Source organism: Trematomus bernacchii, unplaced genomic scaffold (genome assembly GCF_902827165.1).
Source record: "Trematomus bernacchii unplaced genomic scaffold, fTreBer1.1, whole genome shotgun sequence".
Taxonomy (NCBI): domain Eukaryota; kingdom Metazoa; phylum Chordata; class Actinopteri; order Perciformes; family Nototheniidae; genus Trematomus; species Trematomus bernacchii.
In genome coordinates, this window is record NW_022987547.1 from 4935269 (window position 1) to 4957415 (window position 22147).

At 41.0% G+C, this 22147-nt stretch overlaps 1 protein-coding gene across 6 annotated transcripts in view; it reads right to left on the bottom strand.

The window, feature by feature from the left end:
• The window catches only part of rgs3a (regulator of G protein signaling 3a), a 127603-nt gene that overhangs the window by 69477 nt on the left and 35979 nt on the right, over positions 1 to 22147 (bottom strand). For 3 of the 6 annotated variants that reach the window (XM_034122862.1, XM_034122864.1, XM_034122865.1), the window contains 7 exons: positions 14399 to 14480; positions 13563 to 13668; positions 12642 to 13077; positions 10208 to 10247; positions 9041 to 9369; positions 7599 to 7676; positions 160 to 271 (listed from right to left, as the gene is read on the bottom strand). In XM_034122862.1, coding sequence (XP_033978753.1) covers positions 160 to 271; positions 7599 to 7676; positions 9041 to 9369; positions 10208 to 10247; positions 12642 to 13077; positions 13563 to 13668; positions 14399 to 14480 — 1183 coding nt within the window. Of the gene's footprint in view, positions 1 to 159; positions 272 to 7598; positions 7677 to 7930; positions 8031 to 9040; positions 9370 to 10207; positions 10248 to 12641; positions 13078 to 13562; positions 13669 to 14398; positions 14481 to 17709; positions 18525 to 22147 lie in introns of those variants that run through there. The other 3 variants (XM_034122863.1, XM_034122866.1, XM_034122867.1) reach the window with 3 other exon arrangements.

Genomic DNA, 22147 nt, shown 5'->3' on the forward strand with positions numbered 1-22147 from the left:
TGTTTGGAAATATATTTACATATTGCAATTTTGGCCGAGTTCTTTCAGGACTTTGAAGGAAGGTGTTAATATAGTAACATGAATTTGTCACCTTAACAATTTTGACATCTTAGACTTTGACAAATGTTGGTAACGGGTGCAAAAAAGGGGCGTACATACCGTCCTGGAGCCTGAGCTGTCGGAGGAACAGCGGACTCTGGAGGACATTACACCTGCCGGGCTCGTCTTCTCTTGTCACCAGCATCAGGTCACTGTACACAAACACTGTGACCTAAAGGAGCAGAGGAGGAGAATGAAGAGACAAAATGAGAAAAATACTGAGTTTCAAACACCACTCTGACAAGGTCTCACTAGTGCTTTGAAGTTATCACATATTATCTGCAAAGGTGTGAATAACACCACCTAACACATACCAAAACGCTGTCACCTCTTCAACACAGGAAATGCAGTTCACAGTTACACAATTATGGCCAAACAAACACATAAAGCCACAGTTTGCTTTGGGAACCTGTTGCATGTTACACTGGTGCCTTGGTATACTGACCTAGACAGTTATTTTATTTATTAACTCTGATTAAACTTCATGTAGTGTTACAACTGCTAGTAAAACATGTAAAAGCCTTTTGAAAATAAATACATAAATATATACATATGTATATATTTGTTTAAACTTCAATAAATACATTTGAATTCTTTGGACTGGAAATAGTTTTGCTTCATTCAATCATTAAGATTATTGTTGTAGTATCCCTGTAAGTTTCTAATTAGATTTACAGATTGTAAAATGGCGCAGGGTTTTCTAGAAAAATTGTAATTATTATCATGTCAATTATAATGTCATGTTAATTGATCAAGTAATCAATGGCTTTCTATCAATATTACTGCAAATAAAGCCTATCCAGTTTTTTATAATTACTATACTGTCATAACACTTTTTCAATTAATTTAGTTTAATAGCAGGGCATTATTCAATATTACTTGATTTTTTTGTCCTTTAATTTCTGTCTGCTCTTGTAGCCTTGTTGATACTGTATCTTCCCACACTTCCATCAAACTCAAGACACTAATCTCATTTACTGTAGCCCCAGTATCCCCGTCAAAGATGATGAATCGCTGTATGAGGAATTGCTGTCAGTGTGCAGAAGAGGCAGAATGGCAGCCTTAATCTAATTACTTACAGTACAGACTATTTTAGTCCACACACAAACTTCAGATTGTTACTTCAGAGAGAGATTTGCAACACGTCACAGCAGCCCATGACTGCCTTTATGAGGTGGCTCAGTGAGCAAGGCATGCCAGTAAAACACTGACATTGAGAATAATGAAGGAACTAAGCATTAAGGGAAAAAAAAGAGATATGAGTATAAAAAGTAGCTTATACACATGTGTGCTTTCATGCCAAATAACATGAATAGGGTGTAATTGATGTAGATGGGCAACGGTTGAAAACAATGCTTTGGCTTCGGTGGCTTCCTCTGAAGGGTGAGATAGCAGAGTGGGTATTTCAGATGAAACCAGTATGTGGTAAGGGTGTGTGTGTGTCTGTGTGTGTAGGTTTGTGTGGGTGGAAGAGGATGTAAGTAAGAGTACAGAGCAGTGTTTCCCCTATATACAAATAGCGGCGGCACAGCCAGGTACCAAAACAAAATATATATATATAAATATATATATATATTTTTTCTTTTATTAAAATAATAATAAGTGGTGACCCTTTTTCATTTTTGATTGTTTTCTATGTGGATTTGTAGTATTTGTGTTACTGTATGTTCAATAAAGGTGTATTTTGCTAAATCTTGAGACATTGCCACTGTGTGTACTAGGCAGGGCCGGTTTTTGGCCTAGGGCGCCAGATCTGGGGGGGCTGCGCTGGTAGCTCTGGGAGGGGAAAAAACATTTTTGACCGTTGGTGCTCATCCTAATTTTCGGCCTTGATGTAACAACATCAGAATTAAGTAAATGTAACACCCTTTTCACCCCGGTTACACTTTTCATTTGCCCTGTACGATGGGCGCTGTAAGTGATGAAAGTGGGGGAAGTTGGCTTATCTGGCACCCGCTGCTCACAGCCAAAGTGCGAGCGTGGGAGCGAGAGAGCGAGCGAGGGAGAGAGAAGGGCGCACCGGCGCTGTTGTTATTACTAGCATCTGGTGCTAGCTGCGCTAACAGATATAAGAAGAATATGTTTCTACAATACTGTGGAGGAGAGCTCTCCTGTCAGACTGAGAGGCTCAGTGAGGTAAAGGACTCTCAGTGTTTAGATAGTTAACTTTAGTCTAAGTTATCTCAGTGGGTCTCAAACGTTTTGACCACAAATTATGTAAACACATATCTCCAAGGCACTCCTTTATAATTATTGGGATAAATAAAAACAGGTTTGAAATAATTCCAATGTATACTATAGGACAGTAAACCAAAAATAGAGTTTAAAACTGGAGATATTAAAGAATATACATAAATAAATAAATAAATGTTAACTGGTAAAATAAGATATAAATAAACAACAAAAATAAAATAAGTTACATTTATTTGTTATTGGCTATGGTAGGTTATTGGTTATGTTCACATACTTATTTGATTATTAAAATGTAAACCGATCTTTTTTATATGGGTGTTTTAGAGTTGTACCCCCTAGATCAGGGGTCGGCAACCTTTTTGATATGAAGTGCCATTAAAAAAAAAAATTGTTATCAGCGTGCCAACGATCGAGAATTATCAACGGGGGGGGCGGGGGGGGGGGGGGGGGGGGGGGGGGGGGGGGGGGTTTGAGGAGCTTGACGCTGGTGAACTATCAACAGGAGGGCGGGGGGAGCCTCGCTGCGGGGAAGCAGTGTGTGTGTGTACCTGTCAGCACAACTTACATGATGCCGAATTTAACAAACACATTGAATTAAATTGGTTTAAACGGCATAATAATAAGGACGATCGTCCGTTCTGTGATTCTCCAGAACACACATGTTATGATATTAGGGTCAGGCAGAGTGAGATGAGATCGCTGTTCCTTTAAGAGAGAGAGAGAGGGGTGTGGCGTGTGCATGTGTGTGTGTGGATGGTAGAGCGAGAGTGAGCGAGCGTGTGTATGTTTCTGGAAGTGAAACGAGGCAGCAGAAAAACAGAGGTCTGTGATGTATTTTGTGAAACAGAAGAACAGCTAAATAAATGCAACGGCCTCCCCAGAAGAGCTCGCCTCTCTCCAGTCATTTAAGCTAAAGTGGGTTATTGAACCTGAAGCTTGTTGCTTCTGCCCTCCTCGACTACGGTCTGGGAGCCGAAAGGAAAGTTCAACACACAGATGGCCAGTCCGCCCCTTTGTAGCATATTATTTCAATGAGAGATGAGCAGATCGCCACTGGGCTTTCAACTAAAGACACAGCCACGCAAAAACTGCGGCATTTGTAAAGCTCCTTATGGGTACTGCAATTTGTGAAGTGCTTTCCTCTGTGGTGAAACGATCAGCCCTGCACCACGGAGGAAAGCGGCAGAAAGTCACCTCAAGGTTCAAGGTTCAAGGTTCAAGGTTCTTTATTGTCAATCTGACATAGCTACAGAGTAATTATGCAGTTGAAAATCTTATGTCACAGGCTTCTCCAACAATGCAACATAATAACATAACATAATAACAATAAGAGCAAGAGCAATACAAAAATAATAATAGTTATAAAAATGAAATAAAGTTATGATGTGGAATAGTGCAGTATGAGTCTATATACAAGTTATTGGAATGATATATATATATTAGGTATTAGATACATACTACTGAGTAGCAGTTGAATGTTTGAAGTTGTTTCAACAGTTCAATTTTTTAACAGTCTCACTGCCCGCGGGAAGAAACTGTCTCCGAATCTTCTTGTCCTTGCCCGGATGCTGCGGTAACGTCTGCCAGACGGCAACAGAAAGAACAGTTTGTGGCTGGGGTGATGGGGGTCTTTGATAATCCGTAGTGATTTCTTCCTGAGCCGCTGGGAGTAAAGGCCCTCCATGGATGGCAGCTCCGTCCTGGTGATGTGCTGTGCAGTTTTCACCACCCTCTGTAAAGCCTTACGATCGAGGTCGGTGCAGCTGCCGTACCAGGCCGTCATGCTGCCAGTGAGGATACTCTCTATCGTGCACCTGTAGAAGTTGCAGAGTATCCTGGAATCCATTTTGAACCTCCTCAGCCTGCGGAGGAAGAAGAGCCGCTGTCGAGCTTTCTTGGTGATGGTGGTGGTGTGAAGAGACCATGTCAGGTCCTCAGTGATGTGGACCCCAAGGAACCTGAAGCTTTTGACTCTCTCCACCGTAGTCCCATTGATGGCGATGGGGGCGTGTCCCTCTCCCTGCTGCTTCCTGTAGTCCACAATCAGCTCCTTTGTTTTGCTGATGTTGAGATGGAGGTTGTTCTCCTGACACCAAGATGTCAGGTTTTCGACCTCCTCTCTGTATGCCGTCTCGTCATCGTCTGTGATCTGGCCGATGACGGTCGTGTCATCAGCAAACTTCACGATGGTGTTGGAGCTGTGTGTGGCCACGCAGTCGTGGGTGAACAGGGAGTAGAGGAGAGGGCTGAGCACGCAGCCTTGAGGGGCACCGGTGTTAAGAATCAGGGTGGAGGATGTGATATTTCCCACCCGCACTGCCTGGGGTCTGCCCGTCAGGAAGTTCAGGATCCAGTCGCAGAAGGCGCTGTTGAGCCCGAGGTCTCTGAGCTTGATGGTCAGCTTGGAGGGCACAATGGTGTTAAATGCTGAACTGTAGTCAATGAACAGCATTCTCACATATGTGTTCCTGTTCTTCGGGTCCAGACCTTAACCTGGAGTTAAACAGAGCGGGGCTGCGTTGCGTGCATGGCTTCCTTCTGCAGGTAACGGGGAGACGCGCTCTGGCGGCGGTCTCGTTCAGGATCCGAAAATAAAATTTAAATATTTTGCACACTTATTCGACTTATTCCTAGTGTGCCACTGGTTACGGTGCCGCGTGCCAATGCTGGCACGCGTGCCAGGGGTTGCCGACCCCTGCCCTAGATCAAGTCTCTAGTAATTGTGTGCTCAAAGTGCACCAGATTGAAACATTTTACTTTAAAATGTTCAAAAAAATCTTCCCGGGGGGGCATAATTCCGGACCCCCCTAGAGGATGTGACGTCCACCCCCCAATTCAAACATGTTCGTACAATACGGAATACATTTGAAGCCATTTTGACGTATATTACCTATGTCAATAAGTTTCTGTTTTTGTAGTGTATTTGTCTTTTGTAGAGATTTTTCATTTCATTTCTCGCCTAAAATCTTGCCTAGAGCCGCAAATTGGCTAGAACCGGCCCTGGTACTAGGCCTCAAGAGCCTTTCTTGTGCTGGCAGACCCATAGAAACATATTGGCGGGGCGCACTTCGCACGCGCACACACTAAAAGATTCCACGCGCTCCGCGCTCACATTTTGCTGGGCCCGCGTGCCTTAGCACCGCTGCTATGACTCCATCCTAGGGGAAACACTGCAGAGGCAAGGACAAAGTGACAAGTGAAAGGCAAGCAGCAGAGAATGTTCACACAGAGAAACACACACACACTTTAAATGCATACGCAGACAAACAACAAACACATAATGACCAAAAGAGCGCAAAAGTTTTAAAAAACACAACCGTGTTCTCTGATTGAGAATAACAAATGTAAAATAAAGGTAGCCATCCCGGTCAAGGGAGCATGAATGATGAATGATAATGGTTCATAGAGTATTTTAATAAATATTGGTTTTGTATTTATATATTCACTTTCAAAAATAATTTTGTTAAATGTTTTTTCAATCGCTGTCTTATTTTCTATTCACACAACTTAATCCACTTAAATCTGTTATGGCCAAATGTCACTTTGAAGTATTGCCATTATTTAATCCACTAAAATTCCATTTTGTCCAAATGTCACTTTAGATTATATCAAGTTATTGCAATGCTGTGCTCATTATTTTTGTTCAGATATCATAATGAAAGTTGTAGATGTTTGTGTGAACAAAAGAGTCTGTGTGATAGCCTCCTGGCAGACTGACACAACCGTGCTGAGCTAAGGTTTAAAGCTGGAACAACACTAACTGATCATTAAAAACAGCGCGCACAAAGCAGTGGAGAGAAACTCCCTCCTGACAAACACTGGCTGTTAAATATTTGTTTTAGGACGGACCCCGGAGAGAGGCCAGATTACCTTCCATGCCAGCACTCACTGCACTTCACTGCACAGAAAATATTATCTGACAGGGGGAATTAAACAACTGTAGCAAAAGCTTAATTCTTTCAAAAAGTGATCCTTCTGTTCTCTTTCTAATTTGTATACTTTGTTAGAGCATTGGATGTCAGAAAGGATTCCATGAGTTGCAACACTGATTCCAAAAACCTCAAATTTCAGAAACATATCTCCACTCCTCGTGTGGATAACTTTCTTACTTTAGCTTCTGCCAAAACCTTAAACTTAACCTGGGTCACACATTTTTATTGTTAGGGAAAATACAGCTGAACATGTATCAAGATAATCCAAATATTTGTAAAGTACATAGAGTTAGAATAACGTGGCTAATGTTAGCTTGAAATACAGTAATATTTGATCAATTAGATAAGATTACATTAGCGGACCTGGCTCTGCTGTACAGCACTTCACATTTTCTTTGAAGCATAACATGTTAAACCCTACAAGGTAAAGCACATAAAACACCGCTACTAATGTATTTCTGACACCGGCAACATTTAAGTACTTGTTACAGAATACAAATCTATATTTTAAAACTTCGAAAATAAGAAGTATAATTACCTTTGATACAAATGTATTACACATTTCCATTCTTAATTTATAATGCAGATTATGCAAGGTGAGTTTAAAATACTGTGAAAGAATCATTCATATATTCTGAGAGAGTTCCTTTGATACATAAAACAGATTTTCGCCCTCGGCTAGATCTTTGGCACTCTGCTCTTTAATCAATTATTTATTCATTCATCGACTCATTGGTCTGATAGCTCAGAGCAGTTACAAATTCTTCAGAGATGTTCAGACATCTCCTCTCACAAACTGCTCCTCACTTGCTTTCTCTTTGCAAGTACATACATAACTCTTAAACACACACACAAGCTTCGACTTGAGATCAGCACTGGGTCAATGGACCGTCACTTCCATTTTGGCCAAATAAACAAACAACATAACTGGTTGTGACAAACCAGCAAAATGTTTGCCACTAGTCATTCTGTCTCCTGCAACCTTAAAAGGCTGGAGAGGAAAGAGCCTCAATCTTTCTGGATCAATCAAATTATGAAACGCTTCGGAAGAGGATTGCGGAAATAACATTTTCTTTCCACATATCAACAAAATCCAATCCTGTGCCTTCCAGGGTCATTTCAGCTTTTGGGGTTTCTTAAAATGAGTTTTAGATCATATCCTGCTTACAGTTTGGATGTTCCGTGGTCAACGATTGAAATTCCTGAGCAGAAGCAAACTGAAGAAATAGCTAAAGAAAAACTGTGCTTTCTACACGGAGAACCAGCTCAGAAAAATGTTTATATTGTATTGAAATGAATGTATATTCTCACATCACAAGCATAGGCAAGGATATACACATATGTAAACATCATACACACACTGTTGCCTCTCACCTTGAGCGAGTGGTGCTTGCTCTCATGGAGTATCATCTCTTCAGATAAGATGAGCGCTCTGCTGCACAGGTCAAGGGGCTGGAAAAAGATCAATGACACAGATGTTACACAGATGTTACACAGTCAGATTAAGGAACAAGGTTTTTGAACATAGTTTTAAGGTTTATTCATAATTATTGATATATCTGATGAGATGGTTATCAATGACCACAAGCACATGTTACTTATATGATAACCATTGCCTAATCATCAAAATCATTGATATATGTTAAGCAATGTGTTAAGATACAAATCTTAGAATATTGTTTTTTTGTAGATTTAAAAAGTAAAACCTGAGGTTGTAATACCAAATCCATTTTGGCACTCAAAATCCAAATGATCTTCTGAACAGTAAGTCGTCTTACTGCTGTGAGAAACACAACTGAAACAACTGTGCGGCGACATGTGGTCTGAGAATGACACTAAAGATTAACTGTAACACAGGAGGAGGTGACTTCCTCTCAAGTCCAGGGTGGGCTAATTCAATATGCATGTGTTACATTTGCATACTGTGAGAAGCAGGGTCAGAGTTGCATGTTTCTATATGAGTTAACAGGAAGTACCACCACAGTTACTGCATTTCAAAACGGGGAACTCAAGAAGCCAATTTTTAGATACTGCAGGAGGTGCAAAATGCATTGCTCTAACTTATCTCACATTTTCAAAAATATATTCACTGTAGCATGGGTATACTGCCTGTATATATGAAGACATGGTAGCATATGACTCATGACTTGCCTTGGCTTCCTCACTTGGACTATCCCTCCTCAGGAAACTAGATTATTCCGATTACCATAGTATGAAGAATATATGTAACGAAAAGTGTTTCTGTACACAGCTATATTCAGATATACAAGGTGGAGAGATCATATAGAATGTATATGAGAAATATAAAAAGGACTGTCATCTGAATAAATACAGAGCCTCATTGCCTTGTAATGTATTAAAATATTTGTTTGGAAAAATAACCACAGTGCTGTATTCTCAAAAAACAAACTCCACAAAAACAACACTGCATATCAAATACTTGTAAAAAATAGCACCCTCATGACTTGCAAAACAAAATGCAGAAGCAAAAAGGTCAATGTATTTAACTCCAAACCTCAAAAGTATTTTATTTGAAATGGTCTGCAGAGTTTTGTCTGACTGTTTTTTAGAGCATCATGGACACCTATGGTGTTAGATGAATACCATTATAGAGTATGTACATACAGTAGTATATACAGTACGGCCACAGTTTAAAAGCGGCCAGACCTTTGACTCTACCAAACTAGTATGATTTTGGGAGATAAGCTCATTCCTTTTGACCTTATGCCTGACTTTCAAATAAGCATTTTCAACCAGGACCAAGTTAGCTCAGCTTAGCATCAAACCTTTGGCTGGGTTTCCAATCATTGGCTTACCTGAACAAAGATGGGGAAGATGAGGATCTTGGGAGCCACTTTGACATATCCGTAGTTGGCATGTGGAGTGTGTGAGCGGACGATGGTGCAGTTCTGGTAATTGGCAAAGTTAGCATTCTGCTGCTGGTAGTTGGGTGCACCGGCGTTGGTGGAGGTGGATGCTGTCTTTGTGGTCTTAGAGTTGTTAGACCTACGTAGGAAGCCAGTTCGGCTGGCGAAACCGCCTCCCCCTCCTCCTCCTCCTCCTCCTCCTCCACTACTACTAGGACCTCCACCACCACTGCTCTGGGGCTGTGGATCTGAGCCCTGCCGTGGGTATAACCTGCCGGCTGTGGAAAATGAAGAACGTGAGCAAGTGAGGGTGAAGACAAAGATTACATACTGTCCAGTATCATTACTGGCGCTACCTGTGGAGTGTCAGTAATGATCTATTATTAAGAGAGTTAGATGAGAGGATACCACTCGAATATCAGCATGCCTATACAAGGATGGAGCTATGAGGAGTTTAGCCATAACTGCAAACAACAAATAAACATAGCCAGGCTCTGTAGAACGGTAACAAAATCTACATACCAACACCACAGCAGCTAAAAGATATCTTGTTTGTTAATAAAATAAAAAGAGCAACGAAGAGAGAGACAAACTGCGGTTATACTTTATCCTTACCCAGAAAAAGACAGAAAAGGAGTGGCTAAAAAAAACATGAGTGTGTTCAGTCCCCAAAGTAGAATCCTCTGCTCGACTTGTGTTTACCTTATAGTGCTAAATCCTTTTGAACAAGACAGTTTATGCATCATTTATATGTTAAGCTGTTATATTGGCCAGTTTTCTGAAAAAATCAAAACATGGCAAACATTTACTTAAAATAGCAGTAAGAGGTTTGTTGTAGTCAATTGGGAAAACTGGATTCAAACTTTAAACTCAAATTAAACTTTAGACTTTTTCAGTGTCATTCAAGGCTGTTTCAGGGGGCCAAACCTAAAGTCAATGTAATCACATTAATTAAAATAACAATACCCTGTAATGTTAAGTAAAAAAGTAGATTAACATTCTGGGCTAAAGCCAACAAAAAGAGGCACCAAAGCCAACTGAAACAAAGGCTTTCCGCCAAGACACTGTTCACTGTGGCCTTTAATAAAATGATGTATGAGTAATAACATGTCTTACCTAATGTTCCCTGGTTGTCTTGGTAAACAGGCCTCAAGATCTGAAAGCAGAATAATATTAAATGACATTAATATTAAATAGGCTTCAGCACTATGAAAAGTGACATCTAAGCTCCGTCTAGAATGGAATAAAGCCAAGACATAATGACATTAGACACCGTGTCCTTATTCAAATAATAAATTGATACTTCCATGTAATAATATTCCTAATACAATTCTGATTTTAACTTTGTTTGACGTGAGACTTGAAACGCAGGGTTGCCATTAAACACACTTCATATCCTTATTCAAAAATGTCACTATGCCACAAGTTTGTCTTTAGGGATGGAGCTGGACATTATCATGTGAAGTTTCTTACTTGACATTGCATTTTAGTATCTAGGACACAGCTGAGCTCATTTGAATTGTGCTAGACTCAGCGAGTCAGTGGAGGTTTCCCCATGTCATAACAGATAACAGTCAACTGAAAAGATAGCCACTACATCACACGTTGTCCAGATTAAGACAGTAAGTGAGCTAGTGGTTTGAAAGTCACAAAATGTTAGGGTATTCGTATCATTAGCTTGCTTTTCTTCCAGCTTCTCATTATAAATATGTCTGTAGTGTGGGCTTTCCAACATCTTTGTTTACCACCTAAAGTACTGTCAGTGCAATTAGACAAGAACATGACCCATTTCTACAGGGCTTTGGGTGTATTGAGCCACACAATCGCACCAAATCCCTTCCCCCTCATTTGTTTGAGATAAAAGTGGTGGCGGTTTGAATGTTTGTTCACTATGTTGGCACGCACCTGCAATCTTTTTCCAGAGTCTGACCAAACTACTATACACTCCTACACTTTATATTTTTATTTCTCTGAATCTATTTATGTTCTTCCTTCTTCAAATCAATCTCATCTTGTCATGTGGGACAGCTCACTACACAATTGATTTGACATGCACAACAATGTCCCTTAACTGAACCCCAACCAGAGAAGCACTCACAGATGAAGATGGACATGAGGCACACACAGACACAAAGAAATAAACACACACACACACACACACACACACACACACACACACACACACACACACACACACACACACACACACACACACACACACACACACACACACACACACACACACACACACACACACACACACACACACACACACACACACACACCACACACACACACACACACACACACACACACACACACACACACACACACACACACACACACACACACACACACACACACACACACACACACACACACACACACACACACACACACACACACACACACACACACACACACACAAAGTTACAGAAGGACACAGAGGAAGAGAATAACACTTAACTAACTGCTCTAAATATGACAGAAAAAAGGATTTAGTTTGTTAGAATATTTTAGAAGCAATTATTTAGACACCTAAGGTTTACCCAGATTGTAATAAGAAAAAAATGCATTTTGAATGTTGGTTAGCCTGAGGTTGTTAATTGGTTAGTATCAAAGTGTTACATAGTTGTTAGCTGAGGAACTCAGTTCAGTCTTTTTGATTTGAATAAATGTGCTTTATTTTGTTATGATCAAAGCTTTTACCTTATATACATGATGTCATTGGATGAAAAAATAAGTACAGGCTGTATAAAATGATTTTACATATTATTATCAACAAAAAGACTCTGAAGAAACATTGCCTTGAATTGGGCCTATTCAGAAAACATAGCATATTGGCCAGTGACATTTAACAAATAGAATAATCAAGTTCTTCTTGTAAATTTGTGAGTTTTTCCTCAGAAATGTGCATCTTAATCTGGGAATATAACCCCCCGCCCTGGCTCTGTAATTAGAATGTGTTTACCTACATGCCCTGATGTGCACTCGGAGAAATGGACCAGCAATGGAATACCTATTTGAATCAAGAACTACTTTTGTTGAGTTATATCTTTTTACAAATGCCAGAACTATTTGTTTGAAAATGCTGATGTGAGTCACAGCGCACAGATTGTTTTTCTATGTTATATGATATCTTTAGGGTAAGTTATGTTAGATACATATGCATTGCCTTTCTAATACGAACTGTGATTCATTGGTCAAATGTAATGAAATAAATATTGGCAAAGCTTCACATAGTAAAGGCAAACATGTATATTATTAGCAGCTGCATATATTGTATGTTATTGTCTGCTCCTGCATTACCTCATATCTACATGACACTGTCTGAAGTGCATTGTGTTCAGAACATGTCTTAAAGCACAGATCAGTGAGAGGGCAGTAACCCAAATGGCGCAGACATGCTGTACATACAGTCCTTCTATCTATCAGCACCGGGAATGAAAGGCAAGGAGACATATCTAGGATGAGCCACCATATGACCGAGGTGAGGATGAGGAGGACGAAGGAGATGATGAAGATGCAGTCCACCAGCACTCTGCGGTACCTGGCTTCCGGGGTTGATGGGGGCCAGGATGATGTAGTTGTCCCCGTTGGATGCCTTCACGCGGGTCCCCTTCAGCGTGGCAGTGTGAGGGTGGTGGAGGAGGCGCGGTTTCCCGTCCAGCTCCTCGGCCGACCCCCCATGGGCCCCCCAGCCACCCAGGGTCCCAACGCCTACGCCTCCCCCCATTCCAGCTTCAGAGCCGTTGACCAGCAGCCTGCGGGAGGCGGTGGCACGGTGGTGGGCTGGGAGAGGCGGCACGGCCGGGGGGGATTTACTCGCTCCAACATCTGGGACGCGCCTGCGGGTTGGGGGCGAGGGGGCGTCATAGTTTGAGGTGGACGGATTGTAGGAGGGCCGATGGATGAGGCCCTCGAAATTAGGCTTAGCTGAAGGGCCCGTGCGCCACACCACCAGTTTGGCTTCATTGCCGCTGTTTCTACAAAGAGAATTAATATGATGAGCAACAAAATATAAGTAGTTAAAGTAAAGAAAATTGTGAAACTGCAAATCGGCCCATCAACGGAACATTGATGTAAATAATTTCAAGAAGAACAAATAACGTTGTAGAATATCTGCAGACATTTTAATTATTGCATACAGAGAATCTACTTAAATCCAATGCACAGAGAGAAATGTATGTACAACTATTACGTTATTTATAATATATATATTTATAATTTGCATCCTTTATTATATATCTGAATCATACAACTATATGGAAAAACTTCCACTATAATTCAATCTCAAACTTTGAATTATCTTTTTCACACCAGGTTTTGTTCACGTACTGAAACAGATATCAAAATGAATTTCAATCAAGATGCCAAAATGAAATCGTACAATAAATGAATCCATTAGATAATCTTTACAAATCACTGATCCTGAGACCTGAATGATCCTCTGGTGTGTTGGACTCATTACCTGATAGCATGGGCTAGGTCCACACACTTCCATTGCTCCACGGGCTGACCGTTTAGCTGCAGGAGGGTGTCCAAGTGCTGCAGACCTGCCTGATCGGCTGGGCCCCCTGCACCAGGGAAGAGACAGAAGAGTTAACATCATTCCACACTCTCGAGTGACATTTTCATTTTTGTTTCATGTTCTTTCCGGGTGACATGTTACAGACTTCGGTGAATAGCTGCATGGATAAAACAATTGAATATTTGTCTGATATTAAGATGCTCTGTTGTCTTTTGAGGCTAAATTCATTTAGGAATGACCTTTCTCATGTTATGTGAATTTAATTATTAGGCCACAGATGACAAAAATGTCATGACATGTCAAACTCAGATCAATGGATGTGAAATAAAGCTACCTTAAACATAATATACCCAATAGAATCAAGCATTTATGATTTAAAAAAAGCAGTTCAGACAGCTGCTTTGACACCATATATATGTGTATGTGGTACGACAGTGTGCTATATCAAGCTCATGTTATAAATATTATTAGAAACTAGAAATCTACTGTTGGCAGTCCTGAGAGTGAAAATCAAGTGCATCCCTTATAACCAGACAGTATTCAGTCCAATCTTCTTAGGAAAATTAAATTTGATTATAGCTGCTTTCACATTTCTAGAAGTATAATTGTAGGAATAGGTAGGAGAATGACAAGTCCCTCAGTAAAAATGAAAGAAAGATGTTCCTTCTGCAAAGGCCCAGTGGGAGTTCAGAACAATCAGGACCTCAGCATTTAAAAATCAAACCACGCCAGAACATTGAGCTTCATTTACACAGACGTGTGCATGCAAACCTCACCTGGATCAACAGCCTGCACCCTCACAGGGGAGTCTGAGCAGATGGTGAAGCCGAATCCATCCTTTCCTCGGAGGATGTTCACCTGCAGAACACAAACACAAACACCGTCATGTCGTAATAAGAAGATGGGAACCTCTCTCTCTCTCACTACTTGAGGAACCAAACGCAGCATGCTGTCATAATAATCAACTTCCTCCCGACAGGATGATTAAGTGGATTTGTATTCTGCTTCTACTTCCTCTATTAAAACTGTCCTGACAGCAGTTTCCCGGTGAACCCAATTAGCTGTGTTCGTAGGAAAAACAAGTCCAAGAGATGGAGGAAAGGCGCTCATTGTCCAGCAGTTGGGGATAAAATCCTCACGAAAGCACATTGCCAATTTAAATCAGACCTATACTCTGAATAGTGTATAGCTGGTGCAAAAGAAACACAAAGAAGAATTGCAGTGGAAACACACACAAAGCCTCTTCAGCACAAACATGTAAACCTTTCATATTCAGGGCACACTGATACTAACTGAGAAAAGTAGGTGGTAGCATCAGTAATTATATAACTTGTTTATAAAGCCAAAACGGCACCAATACATTTAGCAAGTGACAGCTTATTATTAACCATTAAGTCACATCTGTTATATGGTTGCACCAAAAGTACGTGTTTTTTTCCATTTATATATTTCATTGTCAGCATATGTTCCTTATAAGATTAAACCGTCGCACACAGAAGAGTAAAGAAAGATCATAACGTTTTTTTAAGGGCGAAATCTCGATGTTGTGAGTAGTGCAACCCCTTGCTTCTGGATAATATGCAACGTCAGGAATAAAGATTAAATCCAAACATTGTTCGTCCGCTCAAGTTCTGCAGGTCAACACACACACATAAACATTTGTAATACTGATGGCAGTTTCCCCATTGTCTCTCTTTCTCTTTGACCCCGCGTCGCCAAACATTCGCTACCTGTGCCAGAGAGTCTGAGCCAAAGTCAACAAAGTCTCCGTCCAAAACATCTCACTTTCCATGTCATCTGCTGACAACCAGGGGACTAAAACACACACCGCCCCCACCGCACAACTCTTTTTCATTGCTCTGTTTTGCTCTAGCAGAGGAAAGCTTCATTATTTAAAACATTTTCTTTTATTTATCCTTTATTAAGTCAGGAAGGGCTTATTGAGATACAAGGGAGTACTGGTTAGGAGCATGTTGGCAGTTTACCCATGCGCCAAATGCAGCGACTTGCAGTAATACGTTGACTATTCAGGGGCCTGAAGCTTATGACGACCCTAAAATGTCGGATATAATTGTAGTTTCTTATAGTCCAATGATTTGATGTGCCCTGTGTCACGGCGTTTGAGGCAACAATTAATTTATCATATTTTCCTCCTTTCAAATCTTTCTCTCCGTTGAATAATTGTCCTTCTACAGAGAGCATGCTGACGTTGTCACCTGCTGTAAAAAAGAAATTAGAAACTTGATTAACCGTGTTATACTTGCAAAGATGTACTGCACTGTGTGTATATTCTTATTTTAAGGACGGATGGGTTTACACTAATCATCCTTGCCTTGGTTGTGTGACAGAAATAGAGAAAGGAAAGATATATAGAAACTGACTGTAGGTAGATGAAAAGATAATAAACAAGGATAGAAGAGATACAATAAAAAGATTAAAAAGGGGTAAAATAGGGCAGTGGGACTTTAGGCAGAGCAGATGACATAGACAAATAGAACAGATGGTATGAAGAAAAAAACGTTGAGTGGAATTAACGGAGAAAAACAACAAGCAGGCATGGAGCATTTTGATGGATGAGCTTGAAAACTGATATGTGAAAGAAAATATTGAAAAGCAAAGACTGTGACTTAAAATTAACAGAAGTGAGAGAGACAACAATCCATCACGCCTGTTCCATCTGCCTCTGTCTATCTACTCTGTCTGTCTGTGTGTTTAAATTGAAAGCTGTTTCAGAGACTGTGTCCAACTCTTAGAGCTGCCTAAATTGGGCCAATTCATCCAAACTCCAAAGCCTTTTCAGCATTAATTTAATTTGTAAGCAGAGTTGAGTCCAACCACTTGGACTCCTCTGGTCTGGGAGAGGCAGTCCCATGCTCCTTTTTTCACTTTGAATGAAAGCAGGGGCATTACTTTACCATGTTTAAAGAAAAGAGGAGACTAGCCTGGGAATAATGCAAGAAATCAGTATGAACGTCCTTTTAAGGGACTTTTAAGATGTATTACTGAAAATGAATTAAGACTAATTAATGTGAAAAACACAGATTAAATATTTAAATTGTATTAGCATGGCCTTATTGATAATTAATAATTCAGTCAAAGGGACTGTGGCGGAACTGACTAGACTAATGAGTAAGATTTGAGCTTTCTTGTAATGAATTTAGAGGAAAATCTGGTGTGAACAGTATGTGTTCACGCTTGTGGGACAGCTTTCCCCTTTTCACATTCATGCCTCAGAGCTGCATGCTTTCAGACAGTGCATGAATCACGCCAGTCTCTGATGATTTGATGAATACAGAACATGTCGTGTGTATTTTCCGTCAGTTCTGTAAAGGTTATATTTACGGCAGGCAGTCCAGCATAAACTAAATGAAACGTATCACCAACATTTTTGTATACATAGTGGTTAAGTTATGATATCAAGTGGGTATTCTCAAAAATTAGACATCACACCACACACACATGACTTAATTGTTAGTCTGTATTTTTGTCATGTTAACCCTCTTATTTTTGTATCTTCAAAATATTTAAAGATTTTGATATTTTCTGCCACCTTAATAAATGAAATAATATTACATTTTTCTTAAAACTGTGTTTTCCTAATTTCTTATGCAATGCAGATGTGCACAAAGGTTCTTATGTAAGGAGAGTGGCATCAGTTCATATCATAGCAAACGTGTGTCTCCTCTCTTCCACTCCTGATATCTTTCTCTCACTATGTGAACTATAAATAAAGTAGAGGACACAAAAGCTTGTTCCCGACTCGGAAGAAAACACAGCCAGTTATTCCTTTCCGGATGTTTTGGACATGCAGTCCAAAGTGCAATTTCAGCTGTACAGTCAAAGCCAAATATTAGGATCGGATCGTGTTCAAACACAGATACCCACATATTTTAGGCCTACACTTTTTGTTTTCCGACACGATGACAGCCGACTAGACCGGTGAAGATTCATGAATTATTAAATGTAATTCATCTTTCACAATTAATTACGAAAGCAGTGGTTAAAGATAGTTTTCTAACTTTTTTTTCCTCACAATCACCGGTTGATTGATGTACCCCGTCCCCTATTCTCTGAAACAAAGACACACCTGAGGGAGCCTACATCCGATGCAGAGGTGGCACAGCCCGTGGATGGTGTGTATCACACCTCCACCTCCTCCTCTTTGTCCTTCTCCACCGTTCAAGTCTGCAGCCAGTACACACACGCTGCGACGGTGACTCTCCACCTGTCCGGCCCTCCTGCAGCCCGAGTATCTCCACAGCCTCCTCTGTGCAGCGGAGTGTGTGCTCCTGGGGCTATGCTCCGATGGCTCGTTGGACTTAAGTGTGTTATGAAACATCATAACAGTGACAGCTGCCCAAAAAAAGTCTGAAGGTGGCTTTGGTCTTGAAGTTTTCAAAATGTCCAGTTTCCAGGTGACAGTCAGGATGAATTGTGGCTCTAGATAATAATATGGTGTCTCACCTTTCTGGAAAATAGACAGGAATCTGTAGAGTGTGACAAAAATGTGTCCTTGGAGACTTTTTTCAGCCAAACTGGCCCCTTCCCGCAAATTAATTTAAATTCAAGTTTCTTGGAAACAGTCCTTTCTTCAAAGTTGGCGTCACTCTGCCACTGTCCTCCAACTGCAGTGTTATCCATTCAAGGTTCCTTTTAATGAGTCCAGTCAATAATGCTCAGTGTTGCGTCTGTACCTGCTCTCAACTACTGCATGTCTTCCTCTTGCCTTGTTTGAAACTTCACTTCAATCCTCCCAACTTCTTCCTTCCTTCAACTTTTCACACTCAAATTATTTCTATCCTGTTACCACGGTCGCGCTTCTCGCCTTGTGGTTTGAGCGGCAGCAGCAGTTTCAGTAGCTCCTGAGCTCGGCTGTGTGAGAGTGTGTGTCGGCGTCATGCAGGCGAGACTGGCGCTGGCTCGGCCTGCTCAGGCCACACTGTAGCTCCTGGCAGGGGCGCTCATGGGAACTCTTCCACAGCAGAAGAATAGGAGGAAGTGCCTCCTACCGCCACCCCCCCCCTCACACACACACACACATGCTTTTTTGCATACCTCGCCACCCCACAGCCAGGACAGCTTTGTGTGTCTGCCCCCGATAAGGCCAGTTTGTTTCCTGAGTCCACACTGAAGCTGTGATAGGTGCTATAGCTCTTGGTCTTTAGCAAATATAAACTGTAGTGACTAATGTAGGTTACACAAGTGAGACGGGGAGAAATTGTAAAGAGTTTTTATGGGATTGGTTCAGAAGGTGTGCAAACTTATGACGGATCATATTTGCATTTGCACAGAAATGATTCTGATTGCAACTTGTAATGACCACATTTCCCAACATAGGACAATGACAGCACCATTGTTTGGACACATCCAAAACTCTCTCTCTCTCTCACACACACAGACACACACACACACACACACACTCACACACCTCAATCAGACTTAACACCTCATCAGATTCTTTCCACCTTAGCTCCCACGCTCCCCAATCTCCATCCAGACATTATGCTTGTTTGTTATGTTTTCAACTTCCATATTTCCTCTGCTTTTCCTTTCAGCTGCCCCCCCTCGACCCCCAAGCGCACAGAACGGGAAATGCTCAGGTCTGCAACCTTTGACAACATCCCCCTCCTCTTCCCGTTATCTAAACATTACTTGTATGTGTGCTCATAATATCCATATGCCTGGGAAAGAGGTGGCAATCTGCACAAAATAACAACAATCACCTCAGCAGCAGTGCAGGAAGAAGCCTGTTAAATTAGGGCTAAAACAGTGGCCAGTCTAACCCCTAGCAACCCCATTAATTACCCAGCATGCTTTTTGGATGTCAGGCTCATGGAATGAAACATGGACAGAGGAGTGATGGAGAAAGAGAGGGGTGAAAGAGGAGCAGTGCTGCACTAGTCTCGACAGTGCTAATAAAGTGGCAGAAAAGGCCGTTGTCTTAAGATCCCTTCATGCCAGTCGTAATGGCAGCTTTTCCCTGTTTGCCTTTTCAAAAGGGCGAGGGTTACCCGTCAAGCACACAAAAAACACTTTCTCTCTCTTTCATGCTGTGCTGTTCACCTCTAAATAGGCAGAAGGACGGATTAGAGGGAGAGGAGAAAGGGAGAGAAGAAAGCATGTCTTAGGGAGAGGAGTGAAAAAAGAGTTTGAAAAGCTTGTCTAGGAGCCAGACGAGACCAATCTGGTGTTTAGCAGTGTGGGATCTCTCTCTCACACTCCTTCTCTGTCCCTCCCTCCCTCCCTCTCTCTCTCTCTCTCTCTCTCTCTTTCTAACCTGAATAGACAACTATCAAAGGAGGAGGTGTCTTCCAAGCCATTGAAGACACATGGCCAAGTTCAGGGTCACAGCTCAAGTTGTATTTCCAAATCTCGGCATATGGATTCAGAGCTACAGTCACAACAATTTGAAGGTGACACTGCATTATATGAGACAGTGAGATGACAAATAACCTAATAAAGCAGCACCATGGCTTCAGCCTTTAAATACTTGTCTTCGATGCAAATTTTAATTAAATGTAGAGCTTCATAGATGCAAAGTAAAGTGCACTTTGAAGAACTCTACAGATCAATCACAAACTAAACACAAAGAAAATCTGAGACTTCTATCAAAGTAATTTGGATTCATCTGAAATGAACCCCTAATAGAATGAATAGTCGACATTAGTGTAGATATTTGAGTCTAGACCTTGGAGGATTAACAGACAGCCAAGCCGCCCACTGAGATATTTATAAGGCTTTAATTCACCCATGCATACACACTCTAACACATTAATGACAGCCGACCTGTGATGTGAGGCACTTGCTTCCTCATCTGGAGCATTTTGGTGTTGGGGGCATGAAATGTGGAGGAGGTGTCGTGGATCAGACCGCCCCAGGATTAATGGATGAGTCATTCTACCACCTGAACCACAACAGTCCTTACAACAAGATAAACACTAGACAACAACAGCAATGTTCATCTCATCTGCTGTACAGTGCAGAGCAGCATGGAACAAAGATAAGCACTCATACATTACACATTTAGTAGAGAACATAAAAGGGTTAGGAGCAGCCAGGGCCTAAAATACCCACAAAGGATACTTTATATGAATAAAACTAACCATTTCCTAATTAATTCTGAGATGACGGACAGAAAATCTATCCATCTCTGTCCTCTTTTCAGCAAACCTCATTCTTCCTTTCCATATTTCCCAACAGACAGAAGTGTCAGACCCATTTTCACAGATACGATTTAGGAGCTAACGCTATCTGACAAGCAAAGTGATGCAAGGAGACTTTTTGTCTGGGGTGCAACTATTGTTAATATTCATGAACTCTCTGCTCTCAGCAAGTGACATAAACAGATGTCCTTGCCTGTAAACAGAATTGGTAATTGCTGACGTCTAAGAAGATGAAGTATCGTTGTGGTGCATGTCATCTCTGGTTCAATGGGTTTAAAGATAATCAAACATGATAATCATTTTAAAGATAATCAAACATTTCATCATGATGCTTTCTAACAGGGCAACATTCCTGTCCAGTTACAGTTGACATCATTGTCTGTCCCAAATGTCATCACGTGTGTGACATCGTCATTAATAGCAGATGAATTCTTGATTTATGGCAAAAAATGTGTAACCTTATGAGTTTATTCTGGTGTTTAAGTGGAAGTATGTCCCAAATCTCAAGACATTCCAAAGAGAATAACATCCCATTATTGCTGAATGTACGGTCACAGTAACCTTTGACCCTGACATTGTAGTCAGATCATCCTCAAGTGGACGTTTATGAGAACAGAACAGACAAAGTTACGAAAGGGCATTGCAATTGATTCTTTTGGTTTTATTTTAAAAAAGTGAAAGTCTCCTCTAAATATCCCAGTGAGAGCCACAATAGGATATTTCACATCACAAAATCACAGCTTTGACTATTATGGAATTGATATCAAATACCAAGAACTTCTTCGTACATTTTTCTTAAAAAGAGAACCCCATGAACACCAGATTTGTCTGTGACTTGAAATACTTTCATCTCAGAGTGAAGCAAAGAAACAGAACTTGATTGGTTTGATATTCTTCACCGCATCATTTCCTACTGGGAAAGATTGCAAAGGTGTACATAGTGGATTTTACAAAAGTTGTTGTAACAGCCTTGTGGTTTTGTAAGGGGGATATTTATTTTTGGACATTTGTATTACCTTCAACAATATCTGAAGTGTCCACAACCTTCAATACGCTGTGTAAATCATTCAAATGATCATGTGTAAGGCCATCATCAAACACTGAAACATATTTGAGTAGGTAGAGAGTGGGCAGTTAATGATACCACAGAGCTCTTTGTGTAGAGGAGGTGATGGCCATGGGGTGACAGAGAGGGGGAGAAAGGGGGGGGACAGAGAGGAGGAGGCCACAACACTCAAGGAGGAAATACGCAGCGGTCTGGAAAGGAACGAGGACAAGGCAACAGAAAACGCGTACTAAAAAGAAGAGAAAGTCTAAAAGGTTTTCCATTCTTCACTAATTTAGTCTGTGAATGTGCTCCCC